General features: G+C 45.2%; 1 protein-coding gene across 1 annotated transcript in view; it reads left to right on the top strand.

Annotated features, from left to right (window-relative positions):
- LOC128703693 (otoferlin) overlaps positions 1–13,950 on the top strand; it is a 181,015-nt gene that overhangs the window by 109,347 nt on the left and 57,718 nt on the right. The window contains exons 20-21 of the mRNA XM_070087090.1: positions 8,293–8,421; positions 10,401–10,490. Of these exons, the coding sequence (XP_069943191.1) occupies positions 8,293–8,421; positions 10,401–10,490 (219 nt within the window). The remainder of the gene's footprint in view (positions 1–8,292; positions 8,422–10,400; positions 10,491–13,950) is intronic.

The following is a 13,950-nucleotide window of genomic DNA, read 5'->3' as shown; positions in this document are numbered from 1 at the left end:
CACTGAACCTGCCAATGAACCCTGCAACAACACTGAACCTGCCAGTGAACCCTGCAATAACACGGAACCTGCCAATGAACCCTGAAACATCACTGAACCTGCCAATGAACCCTGCAACAACACTGAACCTGCCAATGAACCCTGCAACAACACTGAACCTGCCAATAAACCTTGCAACAACACTGAACCTGCCAATAAACCTTGCAACAACACTGAACCTGCCAATAAACCTTGCAACAACACTGAACCTGCCAATAAACCTTGCAACAACACTGAACCTGCCAATGAACTCTGCAATAACACTGAACCTGCCAATGAACCCTGAAACATCACTGAACCTGCCAATGAACCCTGAAACATCACTGAACCTGCCAATGAACCCTGCAACAACACTGAACCTGCCAATGAACCCTGCAACAACACTGAACCTGCCAGTGAACCCTGCAACAACACTGAACCTGCCAGTGAACCCTGCAACATCACTGAACCTGCCAATGAACCCTGCAGCAGCACTGAACCTGCCAATGAACCCTGCAACAACACTGAACTTGCCAATGAACCCTGCAACAACACTGAACCTGTCAATGAATCCTGCAACAACACTGAACCTGTCAATGAACCCTGCAACAACACTGAACCTGCCAATGAACCCTGCAACAACACTGAACCTCTCAATGAATCCTGCAACAACACTGAACTTGCCAATGAACCCTGAAGCATCACTGAACCTGCCAATGAACCCTGCAACAACATTGAACCTGCCAATAAACCCTGCAACAACACTGAACCTGTCAATGAACCCTGCAACAGCACTGAACCTGCCAATAAATCCTGCAACAACACTGAAGCTGCCAATGAACCCTGTAACAACACTGAACCTGCCAATAAACCTTGCAACAACACTGAACCTGCCAATAAACCTTGCAACAACACTGAACCTGCCAATAAACCCTGCAACAACACTGAACCTGCCAATAAACCTTGCAACAACACTGAACCTGCCAATAAACCCTGCAACAACACTGAACCTGCCAATAAACCTTGCAACAACACTGAACCTGCCAATAAACCTTGCAACAGCACTGAACCTGCCAATAAACCCTGCAACAACACTGAACCTGCCAATAAACCTTGCAACAACACTGAACCTGCCAATAAACCCTGCAACAACACTGAACCTGCCAATAAACCCTGCAACAACACTGAACCTGCCAATGAACCCTGCAACAACACTGAACCTGCCAATAAACCCTGCAACAACACTGAACCTGCCAATAAACCCTGCAACAACACTGAACCTGCCAATAAACCCTGCAACAACACTGAACCTGCCAATAAACCCTGCAACAGCACTGAACCTGCCAATAAACCCTGCAACAACACTGAACCTGCCAATAAACCTTGCAACAACACTGAACCTGCCAATAAACCCTGCAACAACACTGAACCTGCCAATAAACCCTGCAACAACACTGAACCTGCCAATAAACCCTGCAACAACACTGAACCTGCCAATAAACCCTGCAACAACACTGAACCTGCCAATAAACCCTGCAACAACACTGAACCTGCCAATAAACCCTGCAACACTGAACCTGCCAATAAACCCTGCAACAGCACTGAACCTGCCAATAAACCCTGCAACAACACTGAACCTGCCAATAAACCCTGCAACAACACTGAACCTGCCAATAAACCCTGCAACACTGAACCTGCCAATAAACCCTGCAACAGCACTGAACCTGCCAATAAACCCTGCAACACTGAACCTGCCAATAAACCCTGCAACAGCACTGAACCTGCCAATAAACCCTGCAACAGCACTGAACCTGCCAATAAACCTTGCAACAACACTGAACCTGCCAATAAACCCTGCAACACTGAACCTGCCAATAAACCCTGCAACAGCGCTGAACCTGCCAATAAACCCTGCAACAGCACTGAACCTGCCAATAAACCCTGCAAGAACACTGAACCTGCCAATAAACCCTGCAACAGCACTGAACCTGCCAATAAACCCTGCAACAACACTGAACCTGCCAATAAACCCTGCAACAGCACTGAACCTGCCAATAAACCCTGCAACAACACTGAACCTGCCAATAAACCCTGCAACAGCACTGAACCTGCCAATAAACCCTGCAACAACACTGAACCTGCCAATAAACCCTGCAACAACACTGAACCTGCCAATAAACCCTGCAACAACACTGAACCTGCCAATAAACCCTGCAACACTGAACCTGCCAATAAACCCTGCAACAGCGCTGAACCTGCCAATAAACCCTGCAACAGCACTGAACCTGCCAATAAACCCTGCAAGAACACTGAACCTGCCAATAAACCCTGCAACAGCACTGAACCTGCCAATAAACCCTGCAACAACACTGAACCTGCCAATAAACCCTGCAACAGCACTGAACCTGCCAATAAACCCTGTAACAACACTGAACCTGCCAATAAACCCTGCAACAGCACTGAACCTGCCAATAAACCCTGCAACAACACTGAACCTGCCAATAAACCCTGCAACAACACTGAACCTGCCAATAAACCCTGCAACAACACTGAACCTGCCAATAAACCCTGCAACAACACTGAACCTGCCAATAAACCCTGCAACAACACTGAACCTGCCAATAAACCCTGCAACAACACTGAACCTGCCAATAAACCCTGCAACAGCACTGAACCTGCCAATAAACCCTGCAACAACACTGAACCTGCCATGGTCACTGATGACGAAACTTGAGACATAAATTATTCACGCACATAACGTCATGAACCTAATTCATCTGGCCGAAAATACATAAATACATAGTTTTGAAAGGCCCTAATTTTAAATCCGTGTAAAACAAAATAGTTCTCCAGAGCGCACTGATGGAGATTTTAAATATAAGGCGTAATACATAACTTTAAATGGCATCGGAATCATTTTTATGGGATTTTTTTCCGAATTCGATCAATCTCTTACGAGAGTCTAGTAGAAGACAGGTCTAGTAACTTGTCTAGTAACTGGATTATAGCCATCCGTAGGACCTATCCCAGACTACCACATGGCTTGGTTTGTGATGACCTTTATCGAGTGATGATCCTCTCAAGGGAACTTCATACTTATGAGGAGTGATGATCCTCTCTAGGGAACTTCATACTTGTGAGAAGTGATGATCCTCTCTAGGGAACTTCATACTTGTGAGAAGTGATGATCCTCTCTAGGGAACTTCATACTTGTGAGAAGTGATGATCCTCTCTAGGGAACTTCATACTTGTGAGAAGTGATGATCCTCTCTAGGGAACTTCATACTTGTGAGAAGTGATGATCCTCTCTAGGGAACTTCATACTTGTGAGAAGTGATGATCCTCTCTAGGGAACTTCATACTTATGAGGAGTGATGATCCTCTCTAGGGAACTTCATACTTGTGAGAAGTGATGATCCTCTCTAGGGAACTTCATACTTGTGAGAAGTGATGATCCTCTCTAGGGAACTTCATACTTGTGAGAAGTGATGATCCTCTCTAGGGAACTTCATACTTGTGAGAAGTGATGATCCTCTCTAGGGAACTTCATACTTGTGAGAAGTGATGATCCTCTCTAGGGAACTTCATACTTGTGAGAAGTGATGATCCTCTCTAGGGAACTTCATACTTATGAGGAGTGATGATCCTCTCAAGGGAACTTCATACTTATGAGGAGTGATGATCCTCTCTAGGGAACTTCATACTTGTGAGAAGTGATGATCCTCTCTAGGGAACTTCATACTTGTGAGAAGTGATGATCCTCTCTAGGGAACTTCATACTTGTGAGAAGTGATGATCCTCTCTAGGGAACTTCATACTTGTGAGAAGTGATGATCCTCTCTAGGGAACTTCATACTTGTGAGAAGTGATGATCCTCTCTAGGGAACTTCATACTTGTGAGAAGTGATGATCCTCTCTAGGGAACTTCATACTTATGAGGAGTGATGATCCTCTCTAGGGAACTTCATACTTGTGAGAAGTGATGATCCTCTCTAGGGAACTTCATACTTGTGAGAAGTGATGATCCTCTCTAGGGAACTTCATACTTGTGAGAAGTGATGATCCTCTCTAGGGAACTTCATACTTGTGAGAAGTGATGATCCTCTCTAGGGAACTTCATACTTATGAGGAGTGATGATCCTCTCTAGGGAACTTCATACTTGTGAGAAGTGATGATCCTCTCTAGGGAACTTCATACTTATGAGGAGTGATGATCCTCTCTAGGGAACTTCATACTTGTGAGAAGTGATGATCCTCTCTAGGGAACTTCATACTTATGAGGAGTGATGATCCTCTCTAGGGAACTTCATACTTGTGAGAAGTGATGATCCTCTCTAGGGAACTTCATACTTGTGAGAAGTGATAATCCTCTCAAGGGAACTTCATACTTATGAGGAGTGATAATCCTCTCTAGGGAACTTCATACTTATGAGGAGTGATAATCCTCTCTAGGGAACTTCATACTTATGAGAAGTGATAATCCTCTCAAGGGAACTTCATACTTATGAGGAGTGATGATCCTCTCAAGGGAACTTCATACTTGTGAGAAGTGATGATCCTCTCTAGGGAACTTCATACTTGTGAGAAGTGATGATCCTCTCAAGGGAACTTCATACTTGTGAGAAGTGATGATCCTCTCAAGGGAACTTCATACTTATGAGGAGTGATGATCCTCTCTAGGGAACTTCATACTTATGAGGAGTGATGATCCTCTCTAGGGAACTTCATACTTGTGAGAAGTGATGATCCTCTCAAGGGAACTTCATACTTGTGAGAAGTGATGATCCTCTCTAGGGAACTTCATACTTGTGAGAAGTGATGATCCTCTCAAGGGAACTTCATACTTGTGAGAAGTGATGATCCTCTCTAGGGAACTTCATACTTGTGAGAAGTGATGATCCTCTCAAGGGAACTTCATACTTATGAGGAGTGATGATCCTCTCTAGGGAACTTCATACTTGTGAGAAGTGATGATCCTCTCAAGGGAACTTCATACTTGTGAGAAGTGATGATCCTCTCTAGGGAACTTCATACTTGTGAGAAGTGATGATCCTCTCAAGGGAACTTCATACTTATGAGGAGTGATGATCCTCTCAAGGGAACTTCATACTTGTGAGAAGTGATGATCCTCTCAAGGGAACTTCATACCTATGAGGAGTGATGATCCTCTCTAGGGAACTTCATACTTATGAGAAGTGATAATCCTCTCAAGGGAACTTCATACTTATGAGAAGTGATAATCCTCTCAAGGGAACTTCATACTTATGAGGAGTGATGATCCTCTCAAGGGAACTTCATACTTATGAGGAGTGATGATCCTCTCAAGGGAACTTCATGCTTATGAGGAGTGATGATCCTCTCAAGGGAACTTCATACTTATGAGGAGTGATGATCCTCTCAAGGGAACTTCATACTTATGAGGAGTGATGATCCTCTCAAGGGAACTTCATGCTTATGAGGAGTGATGATCCTCTCAAGGGAACTTCATGCTTATGAGGAGTGATGATCCTCTCAAGGGAACTTCATACTTATGAGGAGTGATGATCCTCTCAAGGGAACTTCATACTTATGAGGAGTGATGATCCTCTCAAGGGAACTTCATACTTATGAGGAGTGATGATCCTCTCTAGAGAACTTCATACTTATGAGGAGTGATGATCCTCTCAAGGGAACTTCATACTTATGAGGAGTGATGATCCTCTCAAGGGAACTTCATACTTATGAGGAGTGATGATCCTCTCAAGGGAACTTCATACTTATGAGGAGTGATGATCCTCTCAAGGGAACTTCATACTTATGAGGAGTGATGATCCTCTCAAGGGAACTTCATACTTATGAGGAGTGATGATCCTCTCAAGGGAACTTCATACTTGTGAGAAGTGATGATCCTCTCTAGGGAACTTCATACTTGTGAGAAGTGATGATCCTCTCAAGGGAACTTCATACTTGTGAGAAGTGATGATCCTCTCAAGGGAACTTCATACTTATGAGGAGTGATGATCCTCTCTAGGGAACTTCATACTTATGAGGAGTGATGATCCTCTCTAGGGAACTTCATACTTGTGAGAAGTGATGATCCTCTCAAGGGAACTTCATACTTGTGAGAAGTGATGATCCTCTCTAGGGAACTTCATACTTGTGAGAAGTGATGATCCTCTCAAGGGAACTTCATACTTGTGAGAAGTGATGATCCTCTCTAGGGAACTTCATACTTGTGAGAAGTGATGATCCTCTCAAGGGAACTTCATACTTATGAGGAGTGATGATCCTCTCTAGGGAACTTCATACTTGTGAGAAGTGATGATCCTCTCAAGGGAACTTCATACTTGTGAGAAGTGATGATCCTCTCTAGGGAACTTCATACTTGTGAGAAGTGATGATCCTCTCAAGGGAACTTCATACTTATGAGGAGTGATGATCCTCTCAAGGGAACTTCATACTTGTGAGAAGTGATGATCCTCTCAAGGGAACTTCATACCTATGAGGAGTGATGATCCTCTCTAGGGAACTTCATACTTATGAGAAGTGATAATCCTCTCAAGGGAACTTCATACTTATGAGAAGTGATAATCCTCTCAAGGGAATTTCATACTTATGAGGAGTGATGATCCTCTCAAGGGAACTTCATACTTATGAGGAGTGATGATCCTCTCAAGGGAACTTCATGCTTATGAGGAGTGATGATCCTCTCAAGGGAACTTCATACTTATGAGGAGTGATGATCCTCTCAAGGGAACTTCATACTTATGAGGAGTGATGATCCTCTCAAGGGAACTTCATGCTTATGAGGAGTGATGATCCTCTCAAGGGAACTTCATGCTTATGAGGAGTGATGATCCTCTCAAGGGAACTTCATACTTATGAGGAGTGATGATCCTCTCAAGGGAACTTCATACTTATGAGGAGTGATGATCCTCTCAAGGGAACTTCATACTTATGAGGAGTGATGATCCTCTCTAGAGAACTTCATACTTATGAGGAGTGATGATCCTCTCAAGGGAACTTCATACTTATGAGGAGTGATGATCCTCTCAAGGGAACTTCATACTTATGAGGAGTGATGATCCTCTCAAGGGAACTTCATACTTATGAGGAGTGATGATCCTCTCAAGGGAACTTCATACTTATGAGGAGTGATGATCCTCTCAAGGGAACTTCATACTTATGAGGAGTGATGATCCTCTCAAGGGAACTTCATACTTATGAGGAGTGATGATCCTCTCTAGGGAACTTCATACTTATGAGAAGTGATAATCCTCTCAAGGGAACTTCATACTTATGAGGAGTGATGATCCTCTCAAGGGAACTTCATGCTTATGAAGAGTGATGATCCTCTCAAGGGAACTTCATACTTATGAGGAGTGATGATCCTCTCAAGGGAACTTCATACTTGTGAGAAGTGATGATCCTCTCAAGGGAACTTCATACTTTTGAGAAGTGATGATCCTCTCAAGGGAACTTCATACTTATGAGGAGTGATGATCCTCTCAAGGGTACTTCATACTTATGAGGAGTGATGATCCTCTCAAGGGAACTTCATACTTATGAGGAGTGATGATCCTCTCAAGGGAACTTCATACTTATGAGGAGTGATGATCCTCTCTAGGGAACTTCATGCTTATGAGGAGTGATGATCCTCTCTAGGGAACTTCATACTTTTGATCCAAGGAATGAAACTTGTGTTCCTCTTCCTTGGACCGAACATGACTGTATTCCCTTTCCTAGACGCTGTAAAATAATAGTAATAATATTAATTAATAAAATAATAATTAATAATAATAACAACAATTGTTAGGTAAGACACATATGCAACAGTTAGGTATCTTTATTTCGAAACGTTTCGCCTACACAGTAGGCTTCTTCAGTCGAGTACAGAAAAGTTGATAGAAGCAGAAGATACTTGAAGACGATGTAATCAGTCCATCACCCTTAAAGTTTTGAGGTGGTCTTACCTAACAACTGTCGGTATTTTATACCATTTTAATGTTCAATAACAGCAATAATAACACCAACAACAACAACAACACTAACAACAATAATAACACCAACAACAACAACACTAACAACAATAATAACAACAACAACAACACTAACAACAATAATAACACCAACAACAACAACAACACTAACAACAATAATAACAACAACAACAACACTAACAACAATATTAGCAACAACAACAACAACAACAACAACAATAATAATAATAATAATAATAATAATAATAATAATAATAATAATAATAATAATAATAATAATAATAATTTATCCCAGGTTATCCCAGGGGAACTGGAGACAGAATTCAACGGCTTTCGTGAGTGGCTTCACACCTTCGACCTGTACAGGGGCAAGAAGACGGGGGATGAACTGGAGGATGAAGGACGCGTCGTGGGCAAGTTTAAGGTAAGGCGCGGACAAATTCATGGTCACGTACAAAGTAAGCATTGATCGAACCAGGGGAGAAATGTTCTCAAATCTTCAAACTGGCAACGAGACGATTGATTCTGATTGATATGGTTTCCGCCAACGCTGCTAGTCAATTGTGTACCCCATATCCATCCTGTGGACGATAGCTCAAGAGAGTATGGATACACAAAAGGGGGATAACAGGAGTACATACGGAATGTATCTAGAATTTGTCTTATTTGTTGCTAGTAAATTCAAAATATTTGTATAATATATTTGATGTCTTATTTTCATTAATAAACTGCCTTGATGTTACGCTTTTTTTTTTTGGGGGGGGGGCTGAGTAACGTGAATAAAAAGTCGTCGATCTTAAAGAGTATACCTGCTGAGTCTAGGGGCATTTATGTTATTGAAAATAGAAAAAGAAACCACTCTAGAGCCAGCTTACACCTCCACATTAAATGTGAAACATTAATTAGTCAATATTATTATTATAAGGAAACACACAAAAACTCACCTATACAAAAATATGTAAGATATATATATATATATATATATATATATATATATATATATATATATATATATATATATATATATATATATATATATATATATATATATATATATATATATATATAATTAAAGTAACATATACAATCTAAAATTTACTCTAAATACAACATTACCACATTCCAGTTCACTTTTACCCATTACTCACACTAGCACACTGCTGCTAGTGAGTAAAACATAACATATAAACATTTATAAACAGGGAGGTTCCATGACACTCCCCTCTCTGCCGGTCTGTCTACCAACAGGCAAAAACACCATACGAGTACTCTCCCAAGACTTAAACTGGCCTCTGCACACTAGGGTCTTACAGGTAAACATGACAACACTTCAACACAAAATCACCTACAGTATACAATAAAAAAAACTCACCCATTACCCTACTCACACCACCACATGTTGCTACTTGTGCTGTGCTTCACCTACTGCATAAAACACCTCACTCTCCTCTTCCTGACCACTCTGACTGACCAGGAATAATACGCGTCCAGTTTCAGAATAATCCCGGAACTATGAATCATTTTTTATACAATATTTTTACTGCAGAAGACTGCGTAATACTTGACATATCACATATGTTATCATACTGTCTTCGCCAGCTCTATATTTCTCAATAAACGGACAGTCAAGCTCACATTGTTAAAAAAATGACTATAAAGTTGGCCACATACTATGTGTTCAGCCAGAAAGATGCTTTGACATGAGGAAAGCTTCGGCATTTCTAGGAAAAGACGTTGAAGAGTTTATGCGTCACCAAGCCGCACTCACGACACCCGTGAAGACAAGATTAAATTTCATCAACACTGCCTTCGAGAATTAAAGTTAAACTGATGCGGAATAACAACAGAGGTCAAGTTGGTTCATCTAGGTTACATGTTAAAGGTTAAAATTAGACACATATGCAACATAAGGGTATCTTTATTGTAGACGTTTCTCCAGCTAGTGGCTTTATTATCAATACAAATTCAACGACATAAATGGAAGATTGTAGAAAGATGAGGTAATCAGTCCCTCATCCTTGGAGTTGGTGAAGAGCACCGTAGTCGCGAAGAGTCTGAAGCCTGTGCTTCGGACTATACAGTAAAGATAACCAGATATTGTACATGTCTAGTTTCAATCTTGTCTGTATTGTATACCATTCATGCACATGTCAAAGATTGCCTATGCAAACTATCTTTGTATGTTATGGTAAATATATGCGCTACTTCCATATGCCATGTAAATATTGTCCGTACGACGATATTAAAAAAATATTGAATGTCAGCAGCTCAGCTATCTTGCGTGAGTGATTGTCAGCCCCACAGTCACGCAAAACATACAGAGCTCACCACAGGAAGGAAGATGTTCTCCAGAGTTCCTTCGAGTGCCTGTAGTGATGCAGGAGTGTTGCTTCTCTCCTTCAGGGGTCGCTGAAGCTGTATCGCTGGCCTCTACCGAAGGACATTGACGACACTACCATCACAGGCGGCGACCCTCAATATGGCTTCTTCCAGGTAGGTTCCGCGTGGGTGCTGCATGACGGAGAGCTAGGAGCTGGGGAAGGCAGCGTCAAGATGCTGGGGAAGTCAGGGTCTAGATGCTGGGGAACGCAGGCTTAGTTCCTGGGAAAGACAGGGTCAGTTGCTGGGGAAGGCAGGCTCCAGATGCTGGAGAAGGCAGGGTCAGTTGCTAGGGGAGACAGGGTCCAGATGCTGGAGAAGGCAGCACCAGTTGCTGTGGAAGACAGGGTCAGTTGCTGGGGGAGACAGGTTAAGTTTCTGGGGAAGACAGAGTCAGTTGCTGGGGAAGACATGATCAGTTGCTGGGGAAGGCAGAGTCAGTTACTGGGAAAGACATGATCAGTTGCTGGGGAAGGCAGGGTAAGTTCCTGGGGGAGACAGGGTCAGTTGCTGGGAAGGACAGGGTCAGTTGCTGGGGAAGACATGTTCAGTTGCTGGGGAAGGCAGGGTAAGTTGCTGGGGAAGACATGATCAGTTTCTGGGGAAGGCAGGGTAAGTTGCTTGGGGAGACAGGGTCAGTTGCTGGGAAGGACAGGATCAGTTGCTGGGGAAGACAGGGTTAGTTGCTGGGGAAGACAGGGACAGTTGCTGGGGAAGACAGGGTCAGTTGCTGGAGGAGACAGGGTCAGTTGCTGGGGAAGGCAGGGTAAGTTGCTGCGGAAGACATGAGTAGTTGCTGGGGAAGGCAGGGTAAGTTGCTGGGGGAGACAGGGTCAGTTGCTGGGGAAGACATGAGCAGTTGCTGGGGAAGACATGATCAGTTGCTGGGGAAGGCAGGGTAAGTTGCTGGGGGAGACAGGGTCAGTTGCTGGGAAGGACAGGATCAGTTGCTGGGGAAGACAGGGTCAGTTGCTGGGGAAGACATGGTCAGTTGCTGGGGAAGACAGGGTCAGTTGCTGGGAAGGACAGGATCAGTTGCTGGGGAAGACAGGGTCAGTTGCTGGGGAAGACAGGGTCAGTTGCTGGGAAGGACAGGATCAGTTGCTGGGGAAGACAGGGTCAGTTGCTGGGGAAGACATGAGCAGTTGCTGGGGAAGACAGGGTCAGTTGCTGGGGAAGACATGATCAGTTGCTGGGGAAGGCAGGGTAAGTTGCTGGGGGAGACAGGGTCAGTTGCTGGGGAAGAGAGGGTCAGTTGTTGGGGGAGACAGGGTCAGTTGCTGGGAAGGAAGGGTCAGTTGCTGGGGGAGACGGTAAGTTGCTGGGGAAGACAGGGTCAGTTGCTGGGGAAGACAGGGTCAAATGCTGGGGAAGACAGGGTCAGTTGCTGGGGAAGACAGGGTCAGTTGCTGGGGAAGACAGGGTCAGTTGGTGGGGGAGACAGGGTCAGTTGCTGGGGGAGACAGGATCAGTTGCTGGGGAAGACAGGGTCAGTTGCTGGTGGAGACAGGGTCAGTTGCTGGGGAAGACAGGGTCAGTTGCTGGGGGAGACAGGATCAGTTGCTGGGGAAGACAGGGCCAGTAGCTTGGGAAGACAGGGTCAGTTGCTGGGGAAGGCAGGTGCTGGGTGCAGGTGCTTTGTGTTAGGTTCTGGGTGCTAGGTACTGGGTGCTGGGCGCTGGGCGCTAGTGCTTTGTGCTAGGTGCTGGGTGCTAGGTGCTGTGTGCTAGGTTCTGGGTGCTGGGTGCTGAGCCAGCCTCTAAGTTCTTAGATAACACAGAATAAATGTAAATGATAGTTACGTATCTCCTGAGCCTAGTGTAGTACAACCCAGGCTCTGACGTACACTCCTCAGCCTGGTGTAGTACAACCCAGGCTCTGACGTACACTCCTCAGCCTGGTGTAGTACAACCCAGGCTCTGACGTACACTCCTCAGCCTGGTGTAGTACATCCCAGGCTCTGACGTACACTCCTCAGCCTGGTGTAGTACATCCCAGGCTCTGAAGTACACTCCTCAGCCTGGTGTAGTACAACCCAGGCTCTGACGTACACTCCTCAGCCTGGTGTAGTACATCCCAGGCTCTGACGTACACTCCTCAGCCTGGTGTAGTACAACCCAGGCTCTGACGTACACTCCTCAGCCTGGTGTAGTACATCCCAGGCTCTGACGTACACTCCTCAGCCTGGTGTAGTACATCCCAGGCTCTGAAGTACACTCCTCAGCCTGGTGTAGTACAACCCAGGCTCTGACGTACACTCCTCAGCCTGGTGTAGTACATCCCAGGCTCTGACGTACACTCCTCAGCCTGGTGTAGTACATCCCAGGCTCTGACGTACACTCCTCAGCCTGGTGTAGTACATCCCAGGCTCTGACGTACACTCCTCAGCCTGGTGTAGTACATCCCAGGCTCTGACGTACACTCCTCAGCCTGGTGTAGTACAACCCAGGCTCTGAAGTACACTCCTCAGCCTAGTGTAGTACATCCCAGGCTCTGAAGTACACTCCTCAGCCTGGTGTAGTACATCCCAGGCTCTGAAGTACACTCCTCAGCCTGGTGTAGTACATCCCAGGCTCTGAAGTACACTCCTCAGCCTGGTGTAGTACATCCCAGGCTCTGAAGTACACTCCTCAGCCTAGTGTAGTACATCCCAGGCTCTGAAGTACACTCCTCAGCCTAGTGTAGTACATCCCAGGCTCTGACGTACACTCCTCAGCCTGGTGTAGTACAACCCAGGCTCTGAAGTACACTCCTCAGCCTGGTGTAGTACATCCCAGGCTCTGAAGTACACTCCTCAGCCTGGTGTAGTACATCCCAGGCTCTGAAGTACACTCCTCAGCCTGGTGTAGTACATCCCAGGCTCTGAGGTACACTCCTCAGCCTGGTGTAGTACATCCCAGGCTCTGACGTACACTCCTCAGCCTGGTGTAGTACATCCCAGGCTCTGAAGTACACTCCTCAGCCTGGTGTAGTACATCCCAGGCTCTGAAGTACACTCCTCAGCCTGGTGTAGTACATCCCAGGCTCTGAAGTACACTCCTCAGCCTGGTGTAGTACAACCCAGGCTCTGAAGTACACTCCTCAGCCTGGTGTAGTACATCCCAGGCTCTGACGTACACTCCTCAGCCTGGTGTAGTACAACCCAGGCTCTGAAGTACACTCCTCAGCCTGGTGTACTACATCCCAGGCTCTGAAGTACACTCCTCAGCCTGGTGTAGTACATCCCAGGCTCTGACGTACACTCCTCAGCCTGGTGTAGTACAACCCAGGCTCTGAAGTACACTCCTCAGCCTGGTGTAGTACATCCCAGGCTCTGACGTACACTCCTCAGCCTGGTGTAGTACAACCCAGGCTCTGAAGTACACTCCTCAGCCTGGTGTAGTACATCACAGGCTCTAGAGTACACTCCTCAGCCTGGTGTAGTACATCCCAGGCTCTGAAGTACACTCCTCAGCCTGGTGTAGTACATCCCAGGCTCTGAAGTACACTCCTCAGCCTGGTGTAGTACATCCCAGGCTCTGAAGTACACTCCTCAGCCTGGTGTAGTACATCCCAGGCTCTAGAGTACACTCCT

Source organism: Cherax quadricarinatus, chromosome 20 (genome assembly GCF_038502225.1).
Source record: "Cherax quadricarinatus isolate ZL_2023a chromosome 20, ASM3850222v1, whole genome shotgun sequence".
In the NCBI taxonomy this organism is placed as follows: Eukaryota; Metazoa; Arthropoda; class Malacostraca; order Decapoda; family Parastacidae; genus Cherax; species Cherax quadricarinatus.
This window is presented reverse-complemented; position numbering and strand designations above follow the sequence as displayed.